Source organism: Ambystoma mexicanum, chromosome 7p (genome assembly GCF_040938575.1).
Source record: "Ambystoma mexicanum isolate Mex_15411 chromosome 7p, UKY_AmexF1_1, whole genome shotgun sequence".
Taxonomy (NCBI): domain Eukaryota; kingdom Metazoa; phylum Chordata; class Amphibia; order Caudata; family Ambystomatidae; genus Ambystoma; species Ambystoma mexicanum.
Genome location: NC_090939.1, coordinates 666007701 through 666035449, shown reverse-complemented (window position 1 = coordinate 666035449; position 27749 = coordinate 666007701). Strand labels below are relative to the sequence as shown.

The 27749-nt window shown below is 46.3% G+C and overlaps 1 protein-coding gene across 1 annotated transcript in view; it reads left to right on the top strand.

Moving 5' to 3' along the window:
* The window catches only part of LOC138526245 (arylsulfatase D-like), a 567118-nt gene that overhangs the window by 254524 nt on the left and 284845 nt on the right, over positions 1-27749 (top strand). The window contains exon 4 of the mRNA XM_069636738.1: positions 15844-15966. Coding sequence (XP_069492839.1) covers positions 15844-15966 — 123 coding nt within the window. The remainder of the gene's footprint in view (positions 1-15843; positions 15967-27749) is intronic.

Here is a 27749-nt window from a genome sequence, read left to right as displayed (position 1 = left end):
GACGCTCCCCTGTTGTGGGGAAAGATGATGTCATAGTAGTATAGAATTGTGAGTTAAGGAGCTATCCCTCTGCCCCAGAGGTTGGGGGCACAATGATGAGTAGATTCCCTCGTCTCGAGTGAAGGAGGATGAGGAAGGACTTAAGTCATTGTTGTATATAGATGTGATTTATTTTCTTTTTTTTCTTTTATTGTGCATCTTTGTTGTGGTGGTGTATTTAGAAGTTTTTATTTTGAGTGTTAATGTTTTTTTTGAGTATGAGAGGTGTGTGAGTAAAATGAGCAGAGGTTGTGATGGGAGTAAAGACGCCTTAGGGGGAAGAAACTGGTTGACAACGGAATTTATGCAAATTGGTTTATTCAAGTGATGCAGAGATGCTGCTGGAACAGTGTCCGTATATATTAGTAGGGAGGGTGGGATTTATTGACATTACGGATACTCAGTTGTAACATATGTTCAAGGCACTTCACAATAGAAGGATCAAATACTAAAGTACCATGCAGAGTTGGTAAAGGGGACTGCAAGAAGCATATTCAAACAATGGCCCGCAGAAGCTAAGCATGCAAAAGATGTTATAGAACATATGTATGCACATGTCATTTTTCCATGCAGAAAGGGAAAAAAGCTGAAGAATGGACAAAGCATATTGGAAGTGTGGAAAATGTTCTATGAAGAGGAGAATGCCTTCAATGACGACATAGACAGAATGAAGGAGAAGGATATAGTAGCATCTGCCCACCCCCTTATGGCTCCTTTCCTCTATAGCACGCTGCAGGATATACCAATCCCTGTTATGCACCTGCAGCAGAGGATAAAAAGGGGTCAACCAGGTAACCAACAGAGGCTGGTAGAAACACATAAACGGATACTGTTAGTAACACATTACTTTCGAAGATGGGGGGAAAAATGCGCGAAGGCAGATATAAGATGTATTAGAAGCAGCAGAGGAGGAGCATGTAAACCTCCAGTCCTCCTTACCCTAGAAGAAGTAGATAGTGATTCAGCGTGTAGCGACAAACAAGCAGAAGATGATGATGGCATGTGGGTAACCTAAGAGACAATGTACAGGGTTTCACAGTAGGACAGAGATAGGACACCATGGTCTGGGTGGCGCAGGAGACGGCCCACCAGAATAGCTGTAGTAACTAGCATGAAGGGAGAAGAGACATCACAACATCAGAGACAGGGGACACAGTTGCCCCATTACAGAAGGTCAGGGGTCTCAGTACGTACCATGTCTGAATATGGATAAGGAAAACGTAATGAGCAGCTTGCCATCCCTCACAGCAGGGGCAGACATGTGGATTTATGCCCTAAATAAAAAGACAGCAGGTCTACCCTGGCCGTAGGAGACATGAAGAGCGGCAATGCCCATGACAGTGCACCATTTAATAACTGTCAAGCACATGTATGGAAGGCACTGGGGGAAATGCACCCAGCCATGTCAGACATGCAGTTTATTTTGGCCTGTACAATGAGACCAGGCTAGGACCCTGCACAGTAATTCAACAGATAACAGATGTGCCACGTAGAGACGGGACAACAGTGGGAAAGGAACATCCCTGTTTTTAATCAAATATTGTCTAGGGTTCTCCCCACAGGCATGGAGACGGAAATAGGAAAGGTAGTGGATATTGAGACTAAAGGATGGGCTGAGATACAAGCTCACATAGTACACCACTGCAGAGCAAGACAGGACAAAGAGAGAAGTAAGGTAGATGAGACACAGAAGGCAGAGGCAAAGTTGTTACAGAAGAATTTAGTATGAAAGGAGCAGTAATTAAAAACGCCACAGAAGCACAACATAAGGTCCACCCCTAACACGGAGGGCGATGGGGTATCCCCCACAAGCAGGTTATCCTCCACGTAGGGTATATTCCACAAGCTGGGGGGGGGGGCTTTCAGAGAGGGAGGGGGACTGGATTTGGATATGGTGGAGTTAAAACCAGGTTCAGAGGACAGTGTCTGGCTTGCAGGAAAGTAGGACATTTCACATGAGTGAAGGAGCAGAAATCAAGTGCTCTATGGCCCTGGTGGTATCCCAGCATATCAGACTATCACCTATCCCGAGTCACACATACAACCCCCACAGATACAATCCCCATTTCCCCATATGTACAAAGCGCCTCACAACAGCTGCTCCTAGTTGCCCAAAATATACAAAATAACGTCAAGCAGCAGCAGGTGCCCCCATACTCACAACCATATCCCCTCCAACACAGGTTCAAACCCCTGCTCAGCAGTGGGACAAATATTTGTTACCCCAGGGCACAGTACCACACTACACAGGAGTGACAGTAAAAAGGTAACCCTTTTACATTTTCAGGCACTGACACAAATTCCCAATAGGATAGCCCAGGGAGTGGTCTGACGTGCCCAGACCTATCAGTAACTGTAGACCCAAAAGAGGAACCACAGGGTGCAATGCTAGGTGATGGGCCATTTTTGTTTTTGGTCGACTCCGGAGCATCTAAGTCTTGAATTAAGAAAGGAAGATTTCCTTTGTCGGAAAAAATAATGGACACAGTGACTTTCTGCGGCTGTTGTAACAGTTCCTTTCACTGAAGATTAACCCATTATAATAGGCGTGCAGAAAGTTGTAGCACCCTTTGCTGTATTCAAGAGAAACATCAATTAACATATTGAGCTGAGACGCTATGAGCAAACTAAACATGACAATTTCATTTTCCGAAAAGGGATAGTGTGCTCCGCCCCAGACATGTATAACTTGCGGGTCGCTATGCTTCTACAAGTATTTTGAACCCATAGCGCCCTGCAAGGTGCACCACTATATCCAGAATTATTCCTTTATGGGGTGCAAATACTGTTAGGTTGGGTGTCCAGGAATAAGGACCACACATTTTGATTACCCACAGAATTTATACTCCGACTAGCAGTCCACAAGGAAGTAGCACCAGGGACCACTATCATAATAAACTTAGACGTAGCAATAACAAAGAAAGCCAAAGTGATTCCGCATGGTGCAGACAGAGATGGCATTGAATGGCACCTTGTTTTGTGCATCACCCCAGCACAGCCCTTGACAGACTTGACTGACCAATAGCTTTTTACCAAGGATGACGACGTAGGAGAGATGGTGTTTCAGATCTGCATACCGTGTCAATTGGCTGTAGAGAATAGAGATGTTCACTGGAAAGTTCTTCTTACAAGGACACTCCCAGCACACTAAATAGATGAATTGGACTGGTTGCTTAAAGAAATATGGACCAGCAGCCCTCGTGATGTGTGTCTCTTGAAAGGGCTAGGGGCCATCCATATCACGGTGAAATAAGGGGCAATACTGCCCCGGGTCAAACAGCACCCCATGTCACAGGAAGTGGATGAGGTAATGTATGTCAAGATTGTAGCTTTGTGGCTCAATAATAATAAAAATAAAAACATTCACTCATTGGAAAAAGCAAAAGGGGGGTCTTGGAGGATGGTGCAGGACCTCTGCCCTTTAAACAATATAGTTGAAGCAGAATTTCTTGTAACACATCCAGCCACCATTTATGTAACAGGAGCTACTTATTCCACATTAGTTGACCATAAGAATGCATTCCCTTCTATTCAACTACCCCCAGATTCCCAGTGCCTTACCATGTTTACATACTGTGAGGAAAGATTCCAACTCGCTTGTTTACCCCAGGGGTACTGTGAATCCTCAAGCATCTTTAACAAAGTATTGAAGATGGGTTTAGGAAACCTGCAAACACGGAGCACAGAGATACAACATGTGGATGACCTCCTGGTGTGTAGCACCACAGAAGAGCAATGTAGAAATGATTCAGTGACACTCTTGACATTATTGGCAGAGAAGGGGTACAAGGTCGACAAAGAGAAGCTGCAATACTGCCAGAAAGAAGTAGTGTATCTAGGGAAGATACTAGCATCAGAGAGAAGAAGGCTAACCCCAGAAAGTGCAGCAGCAGTGAAAAACACGCCAGAAGCAAGACACAGTGAAGCAGATGCAACAGCTCTTAGGTCTGTGCAATTACTGCCATTCCTGGATCTTTGATTGTTCTAATTGCACCAGTCCCCTCCTGTCAGGGTTGAAAGAAGCACAGAATGTGAAGGGCCCCATAATTTAGACAGATGAAAGGCTTCAATCATTCAAGGAATTAAAACAGCACTTAGTAATGCACCCCGTTTTGGCAATGAAGCTCTATGTGGAACATGCATGTCTGCTACCTGGAAAAATCAAGCCTACCTTCACCACCCAACGAGTTTCAGGATATGAAGTAATACTGTCAAATCATTCAATAAATGTAGGGAGGTGTCACACTGTTAATCCAGCGACATTGCTTGCAGAACCAGTACTGCAAGTTGATTATGTGCATGATTAGGCTACATTTGAGGAGAGATTAGATGCCTTAACCCATGTTAAGGAAGACCCCTTAGAGGGGGGGTATATACTTTTCGCTGACGGGTCGTTAATGATCTATCAGAACACTGGACACAGACACACATGAATGGAAGTAGTATACTATGAGGATGGAGAGTTTGATGTCATATCAAGTGAAAATGCCACCACGCTATTCTGCTTAAGCAGTAGAACTTGTGGAATTAATAACAGCAATAGAAATGTCTAAAGGATTTTGCACCACCATTTATTCTGATTCTGCATATGTCACGCAAACAGTGCACTCAGGGTTCACCAGATAGAACAGGAGAGGGTTTAAAAAAATCATATGGCACACTGGTATAACATGCAGATTTACTCTCCAGATTGATAGAAGTGTTGCCCCATTCTTCTGCATTAGCAGTCCTGAAGTGTGCAGCTCATACCAAAGTTGCACACTTAATATCGCAGGGCAATGGGGTAGCAGACACATTCGCAAAAGAGACAGCATATTTACCACACGTTACAGAGCAGCTTCCTACATTCACAAACCTCCCACGTCAGCAAGTACAAATTACTGACCCATATAATGCCCTGCCCATGGCCCAGATCATAGAATTACAGGGATGCGCCTCCCACTAACAGCAAGAACGATGTACAAAGAGGGGGTATTATTCATTCCCCACATCATTAATTAATTAATATGGAGCCAGACTATTTCAGGGAAGCCTGTTATGCCACAGTAGCTGCTTAAGATTGCCGTTGAACAGGTGCATTACCCAGCACACATAAATCGAAAGGGTATATTGCAGATGCCCTACAAGAGGAATGGTTTGCCCCAAGTTTGCAGGAACATGTGGCAGAGTTCATTACCAATTGTGTAACATGTCAACGTTACACCGCAGGTCACACATTGAAAATGAATAAGGCCACATTGCCCCACCATTCAGGGCCTTTTTTTGACATCACCATATTGATTATGTAGATTTGCTTAAAAGATGCAATCATTTTTGCTATTTGATTGCTGTGGTGTGCCCATTCTCCCGTTGGCTTTAAGTAGGTCTTTACGCCCACCCCGATGCCAAATCAAGGTGTTCAGGTCCACTAATGGGACACATTTTCTTATCACCCCAAAACCAACGGAATTGTGGAATGCCTCAACGGCTTATTAAAAGAACGCCTTACGTAGACGGGTGAAACACTGCACAAGAGCTATCGGCATTGCTTGCCTTTTAGTTTTGTTTGCTTTCAGGAATCAGCCTGGCTCTGAGCATCATTGAAAGCCACACAATATAGTTACGGGCAGGAAGCTGCAAGAGCCGCTTAGCTTCTGATTCTCATAGCTCAGCAGAGATTTTGGGGGATGAATTTCAGGGATATTTTACAGAGCTTACCAATTTTTTCAAGTTCATATCCCAACATGTGGGGCCCCTGCTTGAAGTCGGCTAGCCGCACGAACAGCAGAAACACCAACACCACAGGAGGAAGCATCACTGCTACATCAACCACATCTTTATCCGCGTGACAAAATATATATAAAAAACTTTACACAAAAGTGGCGCCAATCTAGGTTATTTATGCAAGACCGACTGTGTTAAAGGTTGCTGGTTGAAGGGCATGGCTGCATCTGTCGAAGTCTGGATAGAAAAAGTGACTGCCCCCCCTCCCAGGCGAAGAAAATGTGGGAGAGACAAGGGGAGTATCTGCCAGCTAGTTGTGACTTTTTTAAATCTCGGTTCGCCTTTTTCAACAACCAGGCTCTATTTCTAGCCACACAGCAGAAGAAACACAGAGGAAAAATGAAATATATGTTATGGTTGCTTGTTGTTCTCTCTTTTTCTCTATCTCCCTTTCCTTCTGTTTAAATTAGAATAGATTTTTGTAAAACATGGCACTAATGCTTTGTAAAAGATAGCACTAATGCAGAGGCTATTTCCATGACCAGAAGTAAGAGGGATGTATTGAATTCAGAAATATTCTTGAGCAGCATTAGGGAGGAGCATTTTTATTATTATGGTATTTATTATGGTATTTATTGAGCATGGACCTAGCTTCGAGAAGCGTCAGTGTGCTTTAAAGTGGTATACAACAATACAGATGCTTAACGGAGCACTTTTCAGAGTTAACAGAAAAGATATACAGTGGGGGATAGGGTTCAGAGGGGCACTGGGTGGCAGGGAGGAGAGGGGCTGGTCACATCTAGCGAGTCAGGTGGCGTAGGAGGTGACGTAATGGCCTAGGTGTTGCGGAAGAGGAGGGACTCCTTGAAGTGGTAGGTCTTGAGTTATTTTCTTGATTGTAGGTGCGTGGCGGTGAGTATGATGATGACGGAGAGGTGTAGGCAGAGGAGGCTTGTTTTCTGGTCCTTTCCTTTTTGCAGCGGCAGATTACAAGTCTGCACATGTCCTCGCTTCTGGTGGTGCGCTGTCCACCAGAAATACTGAGTTTTTCTGCAAGGTAGCTGGGTGACTTGAGGGTAACGCCCTTTATAGATGATGCAGCAAGACTTGAAGGTGGTTCCTGGATGCAATGGGAGCCAGTGAATGTCGATGAGTGCCGCGGTGATGTAGCCGCATCTGCATGGATGAGGCATGCGGCCGTGTGTAGGACTCTTCTCAGGGGCACAAGGGAGGACGATGGGAGGCCTTCAAGTAGATCATTTCCCAAATCCAGATGGGATAGGACCAGTACTTGAATGGTGAATCTAAAGCTGTCTGGAGGGAGGAAGGGATTGACCTTCCACCGGAGGGAAATCTGATAACCAAGCTGTCTGAGTTTTCTTAGCTATGTGTGTCTTGAAGGCAAGGTGTTTGTTGATGTGGAACCCAAGGGAGGTGAGCTTGGGTGTGAAGCCCTCCGGGTTCATTGTTGATAGCCAGGTCTGTAAGTCTGGATGTTCGGTGTTGTTGGTGAGGAGTAGGAATTCGGTCTTGGAGGGGTTGTGCTTCAAGTATGCAATGGACATCCAAGACTGGAGCATCATACAGACACTGTAAACATGTGGTATAACCGCATGCGAGCAGTGGGAAGAGAGAGGGGGCAAATCGGACCCGTTATGTCTGCTCCCTAATTCCACATGTGACAGGCACACCCACACATCATCCCACATGAAGTACTAGTACAGACAACACACTGTTCGGTTCACTTGGCACTATGCAGGGTTAGGGGGTTGTTTCAGGGACACAGGATCCAAGAACAGTGGGTGGTGCTGTTTATGAAGATAATATCAAGATAAAGAAAATGGCATGGCAGAAAAGGAAGAAACGGAAGATGTTATATTGCATTATGAAACTAAGGGACCCAGGAGAGGGGAGATATCATTCACCACACACACTTTCTTACATAAATGAGACATTGGCTGCCTTGTTGTAGGGCGAGACGACGATTGGATATCTAAGGTGCTGTTTTTACCAGGATGAGTGGGTGGAAGGGTTGATATGATGTAGGGCAGAAGGATTGGTGGGATTTGCAGAAGAGGTGGCTATACATATGAACACATTTGGGAAAGTAATGAACAGAGCAAAATAAGCAAAAAGACAATGTTGGAGTGGGCACATAGTCCAGCACAGCCTTGTATCATGGTGTGGGTGCAATAAGTGATTAGTAGGCAGTTACAGGATGTCCAATTGCATTGGTTAAAGGTAGCAAAGGCAGTTATGGGTTATCTGATTCATTGATTAAAAAATAACAAAGGTAGGAAATTCCAGTGCATTATAGAGAACAAGTGACTTGAGTCTGCTAGTAAGCAAACTAACGTACCATACCTCGCTTGCAGGGTCCAAATGCAGCAACCAGGGGATCGTGAAAGCAGTGGTTTGGACAGCACAAACCTCAAAAGTCTCACCCATGTAGCACGGGTTTACTTTGGCTGCACCAGGCATTGGAATCAAGTTCCAGAAAGTTGTTCCGGGTAGCAGGAATGATGAAATGAGGAGAGATGGTGATCGGAGAGCAAAGGCAGTTGGGTCATCGATTGTGGGATAGTTATGGCCAGGGTTTTTTGTTTGTAAGTGTGAGAAACCAGAAGGCGTCTCGCCCGCTAGTCCTCGGGGAGCTCCCTTCCTGGTGTCCAGGTCATGGCCATTGCCTTTGGATCCGGACCCTAGGGGCGGACCAGTGTGGGAGGATCACTTGGGTGAGGGGTCTTCTGGGAGTGAGGGTGAGATAGTTGATGGTGAATGCAGTATTCACCCTTATTTTGTTTATCAAACCCATCCTATGTTTTAGGATGCTCTGAGATCCCTTCTCCCCCTGAACCCCTTTTTTACACACTGGGCAGAGGAAGAGGATGACTGAGAATAACACTGACTTGTATACATCGTACTGGCCATGTCCTGCTAATTGGGTCAGGCAAAGTCAGACACTTAATCCTAAGTGCATACACCTGATACCAATTAGTTCTCCTCACACAAATAAAAGACAGAAACCAAAGACACACTCTGAGCAAGGCGGAACACAAGAACAAGCAGAACTTCCAGGACAAAGACGAACCTACTGGAGCAGAGCAACAGACCAAGTGATGAGAGGAGCGGGCCAAAAACCCCAATGCTTCCCTATTGGAGTTTGTTGGCTCCGATAGACTGTGGAAGACATGTGGAGAAGGCCAGATCCCACAAGTGAAGATTGTATTGTGTTTTGAGGATGCCAGGGACCCTCCCTGGTATAGGGCAGAGTTGAGGAAGCGAGGTGAAGCCTGTGGTACTAACCTTGACTCAAATTGGGAAACGCCAAACAAGAAAGAACTGCACCTAGCTGGTGAGTTGACAAGCGACCTGAGAGACCGGTGTGTGTTAAAGTGAATGAAGTAGCAATATCATATCACAAGTGAAGACTGCACGCATGTGGATGAGATGCGAAGAAAGGCAGACCTGTGAATGAACTTTGATGTAAAAAACAGCTGGAAAATCAGCGATATTAAGTAGAGTGTTCCGGTGAAAGGAAATGACCCACTCAAAAGTCTCAGTGAAAGGTACTTTGTTTAAAGCGAATGAACAGTAAAAGTAAAAGGAAGAAGATTAATTCCTGGGTAAGGGAAGAGTAAAAGTAACGCAGTGAACTTTGAGTCGAAGTGGTGCTGCAGTTGTCTGACAAATAAGCCACGCACATTTCCCATTTGCAGCAGCGTGTAAAATGGAGAAGTGAATTAACAAGAACCAGGTGAAAGTGGGCCTGCGACTTAATGCGGATGAAGTTGTGGGCCACAGAAGTAGCACAGAGGACATGGATACAGACATCAGTTAGGAAGGGTGAGCATAAATGTTGAGCAGGATGGAGGAAACCATGCCCTTACCTTCCGATACAAAGACAGCGGCGGCGATCAGTGTGCATCATATTGTGATGAATGGATGCAGAGCTCATGGTGAGGAGAGGAGCGGTATGATGAGCACTTGTGGGCTGTAGGGAGGATTACTCCGAGACGCTGTATGTACCTGGACAGGGGTCTTGGGCCTTTTATGATAGCCTTCGATGTCGGATGAGGCCAGTTCTGGCATCCGGGCTAGCTCCTGCTTCCGTGGATAAATAAATCAGTAGCCAATAGCGCTGTTTGGCAGGGGCAGGCTGGGGAAGCAGACCTCCCGGCAGAATGTGTGAAGGCGAGGGGGCCATGTTGTTGTGGAACTCCTGCTCTCTCACACCCATGAAAATGATTGCAGGCAGTGCGGCCAAGATAAATAAAGCAGGCCTGCATTGCTCACTCTGGAGATGTTGTAGAAGAGGAAAGGCCCAGACAGGGGTCATAGGCCTTTTATGACAGCCTTCAATGTCCAGTTAGGCCGGCTCTGCCATACGGCTCACTCCTGCTTCCATGTATTTATACACTCTACCTTGTGTTTCAGATCAAAGGGTCGTGCTAAAGTAGGAGTGAACAAAAGATGCAGAAGAACAGTGGAACTCCTGAGCCTATGAGTGTGGCACCCTGGAATTTACTCATTTCTCACCATGTTGGGCAGAAGTTTGTTCCATCATTACCCTGCGCTCACCAGCACTGGTTGTACAACATTCTGCTCTTGTGGTGTTTGCAGAATATCCTACTATTGCCACAAGCAGACTGAGTTATCTGAACTTGAAAAGGCGCTGTCGCAATAACTACTTTTCCCAGGAATGTTAGACAGACCGAAAGAAATACTTGCTGAGTTTTGTCTTTTTTCTAAAACGGACCTTTTTTACATCACTTCTTGCACCAGGTATACAGACCGTTGCGAATGCCAAATGGCTCCAATTCGCAAGCTGGGAGCTATTGCAGCTGGCTATCCGTACAGAGCCGGGTCTCAATGCTGTCAGAGAGGAACGCGGGCAGTTGGGTTGACCACCCTGCAGAATAGGTCTGTCCTTGATTTAATGACTGCTATGGAAGGAGGCGTGTGTGTAAAGATCAGAAGTTCTTGCTGCCTGTACCTGACCCTAAATGACACTAAAAATGGAAGCCTGACTGAAGCAATCCATGCACTGCACATGCTGCACACTACTGTGTAGAAAAAGCATCAGGGTGGTCAAAAATGACTGATACACTGCCATATATTTTTGGGTGCCCACTTGGTTGAGCAAGACCATAAACATGCTGTTTTAGGACCTGTACACCTGAGGAGTATAAAGCATGGGGCGGATGCTAACATGGTGTCTGTAAGGCATGTGTTACAAAAGATGATGGGGATGGGGAGAGGTAGGGGGAATTATTGGTTAATAAATTAACCAAAGGGGGAGAGTAAATTTGCCGGTGCAACGCCCTAAACGTGTGTGCAAGCAAAAGATGAGAACTCTTTTAGGTTTTAGGTCCTAGAAGTGACGTGGATGTCCTGTGTTTTTTGTGGAGCGACATTGTATTTAGGTTAACATAGTTTTGCTATGCTTAAGGGAGTTTTCAGACTGCTTGTTGCATATGAAAACACGCAAGTGGCAAAGTATTTCGTTTTTATTCTTTTCACCACATCTATATTATTAGATAACTTTGTGTATTTTGATTTTGTTTTTTTTATTATGTAGATTGAGCTTTATTAATTATTATTATTCATTGTAATGAGCAAGAGGTCTGTCATGTTAGAACAGGCCCCTGTTGAAGGCTGCAAATGTTGCCATTCTAGTGTGCTGGGCTGCATTTGTGATCTATGATCATTTAATTGAATTTTATTTCTGCTGTGCAGCAGAAAGCTCCAAGTAGCCATGGTCAGGATGGAAAGGGATGTTGAACAGTTTCTAGTTAATTGTTGCGAGGGAGGAAGTTCTCAGGGGCCTGAAATGAGATGGGAGACAGCAGGTGCCTTCGTAGAAGATAGATAAATGAATATGCAATAGCAATAAAGGTCACAGTGAGATACGCAAGAAGGCCTCAGACAGTAGCATTGCCAAAATAAAGAACTTGGTTGCGAGCACAGTGCCCCAACTGCAAGTAGGGCACTTGGTCAAGTGGTAACATGCCTTGGTAAAACTAATCAATAGGAGACATTAATTTCCAGGAGCAGGGCCTCAGACACATTTTTTCCAGTTGACAACATATATCGAGATGTGAGTTGCAGAGCAAGCAGGTGCAAGGGGAAGGGATTGTGGTGTTCCATGGGTTGCAACAAAGTCTTGACCTCACTGATTTCCACTCACTGTATGATTGTGGTCCATATTGGTGGGATGCTACAGCCTGAACTGTGTCAGGTTTCAGTTCCCAATTAAGCTGCCAGCCAATTAAAACATTGTATTATGTGCTGACTATGAAATTATGTCATGTTTGTGGGATGGTATTTTGATGGTCACGAGAAAGGAAACCTCCATCATATTCTTTAATGTATATTGTTCTTTAGGGGCTTAATGGAAATATTTGGATTAGAATGAACGTTGGGTGTGTAGAACATGCTAATCTTGTGGTTTTTTGCTTTAAATATTGCAGCCGGAGTGGGCTTGTTGAGATGTTCCTCAGTTCAGTTCCACAGAGATGTCTGATTTTCCCGGTCGTATTTGCAAATAAAAAGCTGCTTTTCCTTGCAATTTGTGCACTCTATTTTTGATAACTTTTGAATGACTTTGGGGTGCTTTATCAATACAGCTTATTCACCTGAGGGAAATGTATAAATAAGACGGACAGAAAGGTGGCATAGCATTTTATTTATTGTTTGTGTTTACTGGTTGTACTCCTATTGTTATGCAGGAGTAAACCATTCAGCCCACCATGGGCCTGGATGGAATATCTAAAAGAACAAAAAACACAATGAACAGAATCTCCCCTGCTTCAGGAGTGGAGTGGGTAGGGGAGTGAGCTCCCTGTGTGGACATGGCCTTAAACGCGCCTACCGGGACCAAACATGCGCTCTCAGCTGGGCCTCAGATGCCAAGTGTGGCCTGGCAACAACCGTGGGCCTTGGGCTGCGTGCCTGTTGTGTCCTAGGCATCCACGGACTCTTGAGACGAGTCCACCAACCCACTGGCCAGGCTGGCCGGTCCCAGAGCAAAAGACCTTGGCTCCATGTGTGGGACAGCCCAGATAGAATATCGGGACCACCCAGCCCTAGCAGTGTGTGTGGGGCTGGCCAGGACCATGCAGCACGGCCATGACACTGTCTACCCAGGGGCCAAACAGACGTGCCTAGAAGAACAACCCTCCTGGTCCATTTATGCTAGAAGCAGTCTGGGAGAATAATGGATTTAGCGCTGTGTCTGGTGGGTGGGCGGTAAATGTGTCAAAGTCCTAGGCCACTGAGGCCCTTGTGACTGTCTTTTTTTAATATAATGGTTTTGTAGCTTCTGGGACCTCCTCAACAAGCACTGGAGCACCGGAGAGTCTCTGTGGGCCAGCCCTCTGCACAGGTGCAGAGTAGGTGGGGGCAGGCCCTGCCTATATCTAAATGCACTGGAGCGCGGCAGTGAATGAAGCATCCACATGGCAATGGCACAGCTGCCTGAAAAAATCAATGCCAGCCTGGTACGGAAGTGAGTATGGCAGCCCCACAGAACACTGCCCCAGAGATGGAAAAGTGGTGCCCCCCTGAGGCATGGGGTGATGACAGAAGATCTTAATGTGCATGTCATGCAGAGGTGTTTATGGTGGGCAAACAGGGCATGGGCTACACAGCAAGGCTAGCAGTATCCCACATGGTAGGTGGCCGTAAACATGAAGGGACTTCCCTCCCTGGGCCCAGTGACCTGAGTGTGCCCCACATGTTGGACGTGGCACCACAGTGAAAGGAAGAGTACCTGGAGTGGGTCGGCTCTGTGGAAAACCAGTAACTAAGGCCAGGCTCAGCCCTGTAACATCAGAACAGGAGACAGTTACTTTGAAGGTGTGTGTCCTACTGCAAAACTCACATCATGTATATATTCTACAGAGAATGTATGCAGTTATATGTCTTTGTGTGTCATTTTATATTCATAGTTATTAAGGTATTTGTTTGGGTATGTATATATAGTTATGTATTTATGTAAATAGAGGGGGTGTTACGAATAGTGGGATAAACAGTAATACCCTGGTGTGAGGCAGGTAGAGGAAATGGCAGCCTTCCAGTTGCCACTGATGGGATTGGACCACATACCGAGGCCATCTCCTGGCCCATCTTCCACAGTGGGTGGTGCTGGGTAGGTAGGGCATGTCCCATCACTTCAGCCCTAAAGGTCTCTACTCGACTCTTAAGGAGATGAGCTGACCAGGCAGAACCGTGAAGGAGATGAGCTGACCGGGCAGAACCGTGAAGGAGAGGAGCTGACCGGGCAGAACCGTAAGAGGGAAATTAAACTGTTGGGGGGGGGGGGATTGAAAGGCATTAGGAGTTTTAGGTGGTTTAGATTCATTACGTTTCATTTATTGTTTTAAGTTTGAATTAAAAAGGGGGTCTCTGCTGGGGCTCTGAAAAGTCACCTTGGTGTCTGTGGTCCATTGGAGGGATGTTAATGGTAAGGTAAGCACTTGGGGCATAATCCGTCCCCTGTAGCAGTAAGGCATTAACATCTATTTTAGATTTGCAACTTGCCTACTGCCCTTGTTGTTGTATCTGGTCTGTGGGGAGAGGGGTGGTGAATGGGTTACCCTGGCCTGAGGCTAAGGAGTGTTCACAAGCCCGCAGGGCAGGGCAATAAACACCAGGGCTTAACAAGCCTCTATCCATGTTCCGTCCAAATCTTTCTGCCCAATTTTGTATTTTCAATGGCTTCCAGGGTGCTTCATCAATCTACCTTTCTGGGTTTTCTACAGTATGTTCTTTTCCCATTTCTCTTGTTAGCTGTACCTTGGTCCACTATGACTGTTGTCGCTATTTTGCACACAAGGATTCAAATGTAATGGTGGAGTCTTGCATGAATGGGCACAGAATTGAGGGCCATTCTGAACATCAGTCCCCCGTTTCCAAACTTTCTGAGGATCCCTTGCCTACAACACTATTATAGTGCCTACATTTTGCTGTTTAAAAACAGGGACGCAATCCCATCTCGCACTGTTTGCTAATCAGCACCCCCAATGGTTATCCTACCATGAGTTTGCTTTCTTTTTGCCGCACCCTGCCCACCAGCTTCGCCTCGGCTGTGTCTATGCTAGACCCCAACCTTGGAACTAGACATCCACGTATTTGATTTTAAATTGCTCTGAAGGATGTGGCTGATATTCCCTTGGTAGAGAAAAAAATAGACCATATGTAGATCCTCAGACTAGGTTCCACTCTAACTGCAAGGCTGTAAGTGAGTTGTCACTTCCCACTAGTGAATGCCTGATATTTCTTCATTATCCCACAGGAGTGTACTGTGTAGCCCCTTAACCACACCACTGATGATCTCATAGTGTGTGCCTGCTAGTGGGGGCCATTTCACCTAAAATCCCATTCTTACTGCATTCTTCTCTTACTATTGCAGTCTTCATGCAATTTTGGCACCGATTATGGGCAGAAATACTGCATTTCTCATCTTCTCTGAAGTTTTTGCTTCAAAGTGCATGTTTGCTAACTTTCATATTTTTTTCAGCTGTTCTTCTAAGAAAAAATAAGGTTTATTGGCTAATGTAGGGGTATTTAATTATTTCTAAGGGATTCCTCCATGATCATGAAACCTACATTAGATTAAACAAATTCCCCTTTGTAATATTAGCACCGGGCAGGGAGTGGGGGCGTGGCATACTCTCAGCCAATGATGGGGCTTGGAATGGGGGAATTACCAGATGGTTGGGACAACCATCTTCCCCCACCGGGGATCGAGGTAAGTGGTCCCTCTTTCCCATCCACAGATTCCCTCCACGGCCCCCAACCCCACGTACCTCCTTTTCTGTCAGTTTCGGGAGCGCATGCGCTGGTAACACTGCTGTCCCCAGCAATGTTTTACATTGTCCAAACCAATAATCCTTCTGCATCCATGACATAGTGGAACATCTAAAATTAGAAAGTCGGCTTTTCTATGTAAACACGTGCATGCGCACATGATGAAATTGTGGGTATTGATGTAGTGGGTAGGGCATCTTTGGTGTAGGGGTTCATGTTACAAATGTTATTTCCCAACTTGCAATTTAACATCAGATGGCGTTGCGTTCTCTCTTGGTGCATTTTTAGGCATGGATTGCTGTGATGGGTACCGTGTTCTCTTCTGGGTTGCTTCATCCGGGGGACTCCCTCCAAACGAAACAACATTTGCCAAGATTCTGCAACAACAAGGATACACTACAGGAATAATAGGTACGTGGAATTACAGTAATGACAACCGCACCAGATTTACTTACAGTGCAACGCTAATAGATCACATTTCCATGTGTACAAACTAGAGCAGACAATGAATAAACAGAGTTTAAAATGGAATAAGAAAAACATCTATTTTAATTGCTTTTGATCTTAAACTCGACATCAATGCATTGGGAAATATACAATTTGCATGCCTTGGTTGCAGTCAGCAATTGCTGAACACCTATGGATGATCAGAGCTGATGCAAACACACATCAAACTAAACACATCATATCGTCTCTTGAAGAGCCCAGAGTTTTCAGCTGGTCCCATCCATCTCTGCTGGCTTTAAAGTCACCCATATTTTGGATTCTGGGTTGAGCAGTTTATTTTTCCCCATGGGCATTCAAGCCCCAGCATGCAGTGGATGTTGGCTAGAGAAACAGGACTAACTAAAAGTCACCATCATGACATTGGACCAGTTGACAGCCGCAAAATCCAAATCATATTTCATGGGCTGCATCTGTTCAAAGCTATTGTTTATGCTGGGTTATGTACTATAATAGACATAGATGCTGGTGCACTCCTTTTTTTTTTTTAACCATCAATCTATACAAATTCACAATTGTCAATACATTTTTAGGTGCGGGGGAGGAACAATGACCCTGACACAAACTCACAAAATATACTAAATGAAAAAGCAAGGTCCAATGTATGGACTCTCCCGTCCCCTGCACACTTTCCAATGGTGAGAAATTCATCCAAATCTTTGAGACATCCAAATTTGTAGAAAATTAGAGCAAGCGTAATACAACACAACAGTTAAAATTATGAAGTTGTTTATTGACTTCAATGTCTTCTTGAAATCGGGCAGTCTGACAAAAGCTGACTTTTCGGGGTGAAAATCCCTTCTTCAAGAGCAATTCAAGCTGCAAAGGAATACCAAAGCAAACTTGGAGAGTCTGTATACTCATATTAATCACAAAAGTAATATGGTGTCTTACTTATAAGCCAATGAAGACTCTTGTGTTATTCATGCCAAAGTTATGTACACAGTTGTGTTTCAAAGTGCAAATACAATTGAAGACTAACACAATTGAGTCCAAAGAGCCAACTGGATGGAACTGAGTGATTCAAAGAAAAGGGGTGAAGGAAAGACCTATTCCTCATCTCCCTAGTGTAGCGTGCTAGAAAGATGCATAAAGTGAATAGATAAAGTAAGAATAAACTTGAACGGAAGAGGACATACCTGGCCACAAAATAATGAAGCTCATCAAACGAACATGAAAGACATGTTCAAGGACCAACGACCTATTGACATTTCAGCAAAGCAAGAGAAAACAGTCATCGGCAACTACTAATAGGTTAAGTTCCCAAAGCAACAATTGAAAGGACAAACCCAGTTAACACTTACCTGGTCTTCTAATAGTGAAAAAACATTCCAAAATGTTTTCCAAGAAATGGCTCAAATGGTTGGGGCTGATTCTCAAAGGTAGCTCACATGGTAATGTAATACATTCAGGTCCTGAACCATGTGCAATTTATTACGCAAAATCCGTAATGGCATCCCGTTACTAAAAATATACATAAACAGTACCTACACATCACAGTATCCCAAACGGAGTTACACACAACATGTCGAGTATTCAAGTTTACCCTTAAATGGGCGCACACTGAAATCCCTGAACGGCACAGGGACGCGACGTTCACTTAGATAAACCTGGGGAAACCCAGAATTCTGAAGGTACAAACTGAAGTGAATGCGGGTCCTGAAACACATGCATGCGTTTTACACTACAAAAACCAAAGGCATCAGGTTACCTAGGAGGTACACAAAGTACATATAGACCACTCAGACCCAGCCGTAATTCAACACAGCAAAACTAGTGTGCAAGCTTACCCTTAAATGGGTGCGAGCTCAATCCCAGAGAGCGCGACATTCACTGTGAACAACCCGTGTAACACAGAGAACTTAAGAAGCCCACTAGTGCGTAACTGAAAGTACAGAAATAAATGTTCCTTAGATTTAATTTTATTAACAATAGAAGAATTGTCTAAATCTTTAATCTCTATTGACCCATATATTACATCACTTAAGACTCAGTTGTCTGCATTTAAGTCAGACCAGGACTTAACGTCGCAAGACCATATTGGCATTGACACCTGTGGTAGGGAGGGAATGGCCCACACTAGATGAGAGAGAGAGATGGTCGGCTCTTAGCTAGGTCATTTGTGCTCATATAACAAAAACCCTTGTAATTTCTTTGAAAGTTGGTGTGTTTTGGGGGCCATCTGTGACATCTGGTGACATTGTGGGATTGTCCAGAACCCGATACAGAGGTCGTTCACGGGCAAGAGGGATGGGCTTGCATGGGAATAGCTCACACTAGATGAAAGAGAGAGAGGTGGTTGGCCCCTTAGCTAGCTCCTTTTTGCTCAAATAAGAAAAACCTTTAAACTGCCTTTGAGAGTTGTGTGTTCTTGATATCACCATCTCTGAACTGTGGCAATATCATGGGATTGTCCAGAACCTGATATATCAACCGCCCATGGCCAAGAGAGAGTCTGAGAATAGTACTCCTGACTAAGATGGCCTGTGTCCCTACCAGAGCCACTCTCATGGCCGCAGGTTGTGATCTATATATGGGTGAGGAGGTGATAGTTCCACCAAGAGGCAAGGCACTAGTCAAGACTGATTTAAGTGTAAAAGTGCCTGAAGGAACCTACAGGCGGATTGCACTAAAATCCGGATTGGCGCATAAACATTCCATAGATGTAAGAGCTGATGATGGGGACTTCCAAGGAAAGTGAAGGTGCTCCTCTTTAACCATGGTAAACCTGAATATGTCATAAAACCTGGCTAACCTATAGCTCAACTATTGTGTAAAAAGTTCTTGGTAGCAGACCTTGTAGAGGTGGAAGAGCTAGATGAGACCAAGAGAGCCGGAGCTGGGTTTAGAGAAATGATTGAGGCGCAAAGAGAGGACTCCAAACCTGTAGGAGCTCCAGACCCTGCATCAACAGCATTTGCTGAAGCACAGAGAACAGATTTTATTTTGGAGCAAGCCTGTAAGAACTCTGAGGACTCCCCATTTCATTGACAGGAAGGAGCTCCTGTACAGAGTGGATGTAAACCCAAGGGGTATGGTACCAACAATTGCCAAATCCTGGCCCCAAAACAATTCCAGAAGGCAGTGACAGAGTTAGCGCATTCCAACCTAATGGCAGTGCACCTGGGACTAGAGAAGTCACAGAAGACCATCCACAACCGATTCTACTGGCACGGGGTGTATGCTCGGGTCAAACAATTGCATGAAAGATGCCCCACTTAGTAGAAGACTTTGACATGATTTTCCAATGGCCCCCTCAACCCCTCACTATCATTGAGGTCCCATTCTACAGAATAGAAGTAGACATAGTGGGGCCACTGGAACCGCCCATGACGAGGAATAATTGAATTCTGGTGATATTGGACTTCACCACCCTCTATCTGGATGCATTTCCTTTAAGAAGTAATACTAGTAAGGTGATCTTGAAGGTGCTGAAAGCATTATTCATGCGAGTCGGCTTTGACATAGAAATAGATGTGCTCACTGATCAAAGTAGCAGTTCCATGTTGAAGCTGATGGGTGAAATAAAAGATTGTATTAAGATTAAGACCCTAAGAACATTGGTGTATCACCCTCAGACTGACAGAGTAGTCAAATGGTTTAACCAGACTCTAATGCGAATCCTGAAAAGGTTAGTTGCCAAGGATGTGAGGAACTGGGAGTAACTCATTCCATGGGCCCTCGATGCAGTGAGAATTCAAATTGGTGTATAGCTGAAACCCTAGAGATTTGCTGGCCATCAAAGAGTAGGAAGGACCCAAGAGTCAACAGACCAGTGACCATCCCATGGTACAGAACACTCAGGAATATATGGAATAAGTCCGAAATTTGGTCCAAGATTATCTCCAACCAGCCCAGGCCCCCCAGGAGAAAGCCTACAAGAGAAATGCCAGGCTGCATACCTTTCAGGTAGGAGACAATGTTATGGCCTTACTGCTCACCAAGCCACAGCCAGATGGTATGGATCGTATGTTATCACTGAGGTTACATCACACCTCACCAATAAAGTCCAGCAGGTTGAAAAACTAAGCCATCCCAAATCTCCCATATTAAGAACTGAAGTCTTGGTGAGGAAATAGCAATGCCAAACTCATTGTACTCTATGGAAACAACAAGCCGGACACTCTGTAGCCAAATCAAATGTACATGATCACTATACTCACAGGTATTCCATGGTCCAGCCACAAGGAACTGACTAAATTGCTAGGAACATACCTGGATGTATTTTCCATGAACCCAGGACGAGTACATGGGGTGGTGCATAAGATCCAAACGCCACCTGCAAGAGTCACCAGACTAAAACCTGATCAGCTCTCAGAAGCCTGGAAGAGGAGTAGGGTAGGAAAATGCTGGACCTTGGCATAATATAAACATCTTACAGTGAGTGGTCTTCTCTAATAGGTTATGTTTAGACCTTCGGAGGCTGAATGAGATGTCAAAGTGTGATGCCAATCCCATGGCTCGAACAGATAAACTGGTTGAGACCCCTTCAGAGGGGCGAAATGCATTTCCACGATGAACCTTATGAAAGGGTATTGGTAGGTGCCCTTCAATGTAGAAGCGAAGCAGAAGACCGATTCTTTTTCCACCCCTGAAGGACTCTTTCAATATAGTGTCCTGCCCTTTGGCTTTATGCTGCACCTGCTACCTTTCATCTGTTGATGGACTGCATCCTGATTTAATGTCAAAGGTAGCTGGGGCCTATCTCAACAATATCACCATATACAACAGGTCATGGGAAGATCACTTGAAACATCTGACTACTGTCTGTAATCAACTCAGGAAGGTCGGTTTATGGCCAATCCAGCAAAATGTCACTTGGCCAAGTCATCCGTCTAGTAGCTCTGTTCCAAATGGGAAATGGGCTGGTGTTGCCCCAAACCAGTGAGCTAGAGGCTGCTCAAAAGTCATGCAGCCAATCGCAACAAAGGTCATTCAAGCATTCCTGGCCCTAGTGGAGATAACCAGAGATGCATCCCCAACTTCTCAGTGTTAACAGCACCCTTACCTGAAACATCTGACCGCAGTCTGTGATCATCTGAGGAAGGTTGGCACATGGCCAATCCAGCAAAGGATCACTTGGCCCAGTCATCCTCTGACAAACTGGCCTGCCACCTGCTCCAAAGGCAAAACCGTCTCTGCCCGCACTAAGAAGAGAGCCCACATCCAAGCCCACATCTCTGCGGCATCTGACAACTCAGCCGAACTCTATAAAATCTGCAAGGAGCTGCCCAATCCTGCTGCAGTCTGTACCTCTACCGTCTCCTCCCAGGCCCTCTGCATGGCCCTGGTTTCTCATTTCATCTCTAAAACCCAGGACATCCTGTCCACCCTCTCGTCCTCTCCTCCTCCCTCTACTCTCTCCTCTACCTCGGCCCCCCCCCCAGTGGCCACATCTCCTCCTCTTTCTCTTCCTTTCCTCTGTTCTCCCCTGATGAGGTTTCTGGACAAGTCTGATCTATGAAAGTCTCACCAAAAAAGGTTCTTCCAAAACCATCAAGGACCACATTGACACCCTCGCTCCTGCCCTGGCTGACTTGTGCAACCACTCCTTTGTCACGGGAGCCTTCCCTCCCCCCCAACCCCAAAGCACTCTCTTGTGCACCCTCTTCTCAGGAAACCCTCAGCCACCCTTCCCACCCGGGTAACTATCGCCAGATCTCCATCACTCCTCTCCTGGGCAAACTCCTAGAAAAGCTGGTCATCTCCAAGCTTAATCTTCACACTGAATCTGTTGGTTGCCTCCATGACCATCAGTCTGGCTTCAGAGCAACCAGAAGCACAGAAACTGCTCTCCTGAACATCCATGAAGACATGCTCTCTAACCTTGATTCTAATCTCCCCTCTGTCCTCATCTTACCCAATCTCTCTTTTGCCTTTGACACAGTCAACCACGCCATGCTGCTCAATAGTATCTGTGATGACCTGGGTATCAACAATGAGGCCCTGCCTGACCTCGTTCCTCCTTGATCGACCCTCCCAGGTCCAACTGTTGTCCTTCCTTTTCTCTATCTCACTCTCTACCTGTGGTATTCCCCAGGACTCTTACCTCTCCAATACCTGGCCCTCTCGTCCACCGCATTTCCGCTCTCTGCTCCAAGTTTCAGTGCTGCGCGGATGACACACAGCTCCTTTTCAGGCTCCCCTCTGCCACTTCTTCTCCTATCTATAACTGTATGTCTGCTATCCATGAGTGATGTGCCACCAGCGATCTCTGCCTTAATGCCAGTAAGACAGAGATTCTCCTCATCGGCACACCTGCACCCCCCTTTCCTGTCACTCTCTGGACGGCCTCCCTTGGCCCTCTTCCTGCTCCCAACTGTGAGTTTAAGAACCTCAGGGTCATCTTCGACTCCACACTCTCCTTTTCTACTCATATCTCTGACGTCTCTAAGACATCAAACTACCAACTGCACCTCCTCAGAGGTATTCTTCCTTTCCTCTCCTACCCCCAGAAGCTCACTGTCTCTAGAGCTGTGGTTCTCTCTAGGCTGGACTACTGCAAAAGCCTCTTTATAAATCTGCCTGTGTCTACTCTCTGCCCTCTGCACCTCATCCAGAACTGTGAGACTAGTCCTTGGCCTCAAGCCAAGGGATTGTATCTCCCCAGCACTGAAATCTCTGCATTGGCTGCAAGGATTAAGTTCAAGACACTCTACATTGTCCACAAAGCCTTCGGGGGCCTGGGTCCTAAATATCTCCAACTCTCTCTTCGTAAATACCTTCCTACTCAAGCTCTTTGCTCCTCCAACTCCCTCAGGGTCAGTCGCTTCTCCAAGCAAAGAGTTGGTGGTTGATCTCTTTCGTTGGCTGGGCCCTCCCTCTGGAACAGCTTCTCTGAAACTCAAGGAGAAGAATTTCCGGTTCCGGAAGCACCTCAAGACCTTCCTCTTTGTTTCTTCCTTCTCTCTTCCTCTCCCCTGCTGATTTCCTATCTGATACTGCACTGGTCACCTGGCTACCCTCTGATTTCGGGCCCAGGTCCCTACCCGCCCAGTTGCACACCTGGGTCTTGCACTTGGGTCTGTATATGTAACCCTACAGTCCCCCACCCCCCCTGCACTTTTGGACACCTGCTGTCTGCACCTACCCTTGCACCTGACACCTGCTGGCTGCACTTCTTATTGTTTTGAACCCATGTACAGCACTGCCCCCTCCCCTTTCCCCTGGCACTTTTCTCTCCCCCCCACCACTGCACTTGCTCGTTCTCAATGTCACTTACCCACTTAGCCTAGTAAGATCGTCGTCTCTGTCCTCCCTCTGTTCCCCCTTCCCTCATCGCGCCTTGAAACATTAAGGACCCCTCTGAACCTGGAGAGAGAGGCCTACCAGGCTTTTCAGCAGAGCCATTTGGGCACCAGAGGTGGGGTTGGAAGATGAGAGGGCCCCGTCCCTGCCCTTTCTACTTGTGCATTTTTGCATGAATGAGGTACTACATTTTTATGCCCTGTGCCTGTATTGCACAATGCTGGCCAGTCTCCTTTCTATCCCATAGGACTTAGATGAACTAACGAGCAGCCTGGAAGCAGGAAGCTGCCATGCTTCATAGAAACCCATTCAGTAGCCCAACATAGCAAACATACGCTGTGAGGCGGACCAGCACAGGCAATGGAACTTCAATGCTGGCAAGTGTTTCGGAATGGACCTTACATCATCCCATACATCTCGGGGTGCTCAGCAAAACCCTCAAGAAGAATCATGTTAACTGAAATAGGGACTTAGAATGGTTCCCTAGCTGAACCACCATTTTAAAAATGCTGAACATACCTCACACGAACGGAACAGAGACTTTGATTCCACGGGTCCCCCTGCAGATGGTGGACCTGCGTATGAGAAAAGAGTCGGCTGAAGACTCCTTTTATGTGTTTGATCAACTGTAACACCCACCCTAGGCAAAGGAAAGACAGAGAATAGCCCTGGCACCAGGCGAGCAAGATACACAATGGGGAGGAAAGGGTGAGGATAAGAAGAGCACAAGAAACATGAGGGTATGGGTTATTTGGGTGAGTTCAAGGGTGGAGAAGGAGGGCCAAGAGACCAGGCAGGGGAAGGACAGTGTAGAAGGGCATGGAGGAGGAGGGCTGAAGCAGTGTTCAAGGTCAGGTATTGATGGGTTAATAAAGTGGTACTTGGGTTTGGGTGTGTGTGAAAGGTGTGTGAGTGGTATTAATAGAGGGAGAGTGGGGACTGATTGAGAAGGTGACTAAGGGAGTGGAAGGAGGGTGACTGTGGAACGTGTGGGTGTGGAGTAGTTAAAGTGTGTAGAGAGGAGAATAGTAGTATGGAGGAGAGTAGTAGTAGTAGTGTGCAGAGGAAGAGTAGAATTGGTGTAGAGATGGGGAATACTAGTGCAGAGAAGGGAGAGTAGTGGTAGAGAGTGGAGTAGGAGTAGAGGGAGGGCCTCTGAGGGACACAAGGGAAGATGGAGAGTGGGAGGTAAAACAAACGTTATTGAGAGGGAAACCCCTTATTTGGGAAATACGTATTGATTCATTTTCTGGTTAATGTCCAGTGATATTGCAGGGGGGTTTAAAATGAAACTTTCCTCACCACCTTAATAGTAGTACTGCTAACTGAATGCTTGCTTTTCATCCCACACTTGCAGCAACGGGCTGCATGTGGTGCATTCTGATTGGCAAAGGAGCTCTTAATAGTGAACACAAGGGGGTTCATGTTCTATGGGGGCGTAGCATTAATAAAAGGCGGAGAAGTGGGAGGACAAGTGGTCCTTGGTGGTTCCCTCGAGTCCTTTTTCTGTGCGAGTGGAATTTTGGAGGCGGAGCCCAGCAGTAGCAGTCAGCAGCAACAACGCTACTTAAACCCATTCCCAGCGCGGAGCGCGCGCGGAGAAGTGGGAGGACAAGTGGTCCTTGGTGGTTCCCTCGAGTCCTTTTTCTGTGCGAGTGGAATTTTGGAGGCGGAGCCCAGCAGCAGCAGTCAGCAGCAACAACGCTACTTAAACCCATTCCCAGCGCGGAGCGCGCGCGGAGAAGTGGGAGGACAAGTGGTCCTTGGTGGTTCCCTCGAGTCCTTTTTCTGTGCGAGTGGAATTTTGGAGGCGGAGCCCAGCAGTAGCATTCAGCAGCAACAACGCTACTTAAACCCATTCCCAGCGCGGAGCGCGCGCGGAGAAGTGGGAGGACAAGTGGTCCTTGGTGGTTCCCTCGAGTCCTTTTTCTGTGCGAGTGGAATTTTGGAGGCGGAGCCCAGCAGTAGCAGTCAGCAGCAACAACGCTACTTAAACCCATTCCCAGCGCGGAGCGCGCGCGGAGAAGTGGGAGGACAAGTGGTCCTTGGTGGTTCCCTCGAGTCCTTTTTCTGTGCGAGTGGAATTTTGGAGGCGGAGCCCAGCAGTAGCAGTCAGCAGCAACAACGCTACTTAAACCCATTCCCAGCGCGGAGCGCGCGCGGAGAAGTGGGAGGACAAGTGGTCCTTGGTGGTTCCCTCGAGTCCTTTTTCTGTGCGAGTGGAATTTTGGAGGCGGAGCCCAGCAGTAGCAGTCAGCAGCAACAACGCTACTTAAACCCATTCCCAGCGCGGAGCGCGCGCGGAGAAGTGGGAGGACAAGTGGTCCTTGGTGGTTCCCTCGAGTCCTTTTTCTGTGCGAGTGGAATTTTGGAGGCGGAGCCCAGCAGTAGCAGTCAGCAGCAACAACGCTACTTAAACCCATTCCCAGCGTGGAGTGCGCGCGGAGAAGTGGGAGGACAAGTGGTCCTTGGTGGTCACTGGTGGCTCGCGGTGGAAGTGGCCCAGAAAATTAACCTTCCGTGGATCACCATATAACGCTGAACGAGCGGTAAGGATTATATCTACTGTGTAAGTGTGCTGAACAAACCGGAAGTCTGTGGAGGGTTTTCCATCCTTGATCCCTCATTGATACTGATATTACGGTGTGTTGTGTGTCGCATACTGGGCATACGTATATAATACCCCGATCTTTGAAGCAGCCTCTTGTGGTGGGTGTGCGAGTAGGGATTTACAGCAATGACTAAACCTAAAGGAGCGAACGCCCGGTACAACCTACGCAAAGGAAACCAGGACAAGCCGGCTAAGGGTGTCAAAAAGACACCGAGTAAAGAGGTGCAGGAATTACCCATAAAGGGCACTATCCCCGCAATGTTTGGAAATAACATCTCTACAAGGAACAAGGGCTTGGATAATGCAGAGTCAGGAAAGGAGAACTGTCCATCCCCACAAAATATCAACGATGTTATGGACTCTACTAACTACACTGATATTGATAATAATTCATTACTGGACCTCTGTCTATCCATCCAAAAGTCAATGGCTACCTTAAATGGACCCGCCCCTCCTGTTGTAAAAAGCCCAATGGTGGTAGAAGCACAGGTTTTGAATCCGGCTCAGAGTGAACAGCTGGGTGATAGCAGGATCCCTAGCTCTAGACATACTGAAGGATCGATCTCCGACTTATCGGGCATACTTTCCATTCAACCCACTCCTAGCGCCACAGCAATGCCTACGCTGGGGCGTTTATCAGCATCTCCTAGTCTTTTCAATGAGCAGGAAGAACTGGAGCATATAGAGGTGGGGAATAGCGGAATAAACGAAGATACCTACGGGCCTGCTATAGTGGAGCTGCAGGCCTCTATGGCTTCTGTTCAGTTTGCAATGAAAATCCTATTAAAACTGTGCGGAAGAATCCACACCAACACCATCATTCAGATGGGCTTACCGCCTCCGAAAGGTGCCATGACACCTTTACCATCTTTACCAGTGACGGAAGAGGCCTTGATAAGCCCTATGGTGCCATCGGATGAGGCCAATCCTGGAAAAAGGGTGGTGCCGGAGATGGCAGTGCCACTAACAAAAAAACAGCGTAGGCAACAGAAACGTGATGCGGCGAAAAATGTGGCGGTTGAAATTGCCTCCCCTCTACCGGCCACGTTGCCTGTAGCTGCCCGATCAAAAAAGAGCAAAAGAAGAGGAAAGAAAACAAAAAAACGCGCTAAGAAGGGAGCGGGTCCTTTATCAGGCTGGATTATCCCGGAGCCAACACATGAAGCTCCGAGTGAGGTACAGGAAGATTTGGAATCAGAAATGTCCCTTAGCCTTATCGGTGAATCGACCAAATGCTCAATTCCAGATACGAGCGTGGGATCAGAAGAGGAAGCGACCCAAGTACCCATGGCTGTTGAGACCCCGACAAAGGCGGAAGAAAACTATACAAGTAAAATCTGTATAATTAAAAATCTCAATCAGAAAAAGAGAGATATGTGGCTTAACAGAACTGAAATGTTAGCCAAACTGCATATGATCCCTCAGTTACGGGTAATTCAATCGGAAGACTTCCTTTTTGTGGAACCATTGGAGGCGCGTAACCCGAATGTCTCCGCCCTTCACTGCTGTGTTTTGGCTTCTGCCCAACTAATCCGTAAACATAAACTATCACTGAGACAGATCGGTATGGATGTGGACGTTGATAAAGAAAAGGAGGATCCCTCCCTTCCTAGTAAGGATTATGTGGCACCTAAGAGTAATTCTGGAATACCTCCGCAACTAACTACGGCCAAGGTACAATTAGTCGATATCCAGAATACTCTAAAGTGGCTAGCAGAATCACTACCAAGGGTGTTACAGCAACCATGAGATTACTCTATGGTGAGCTGGAACACCCACGGCCACCAACACTTTCTCTCGGACAAAGGATCTCTGTCAATTATTAACCAAC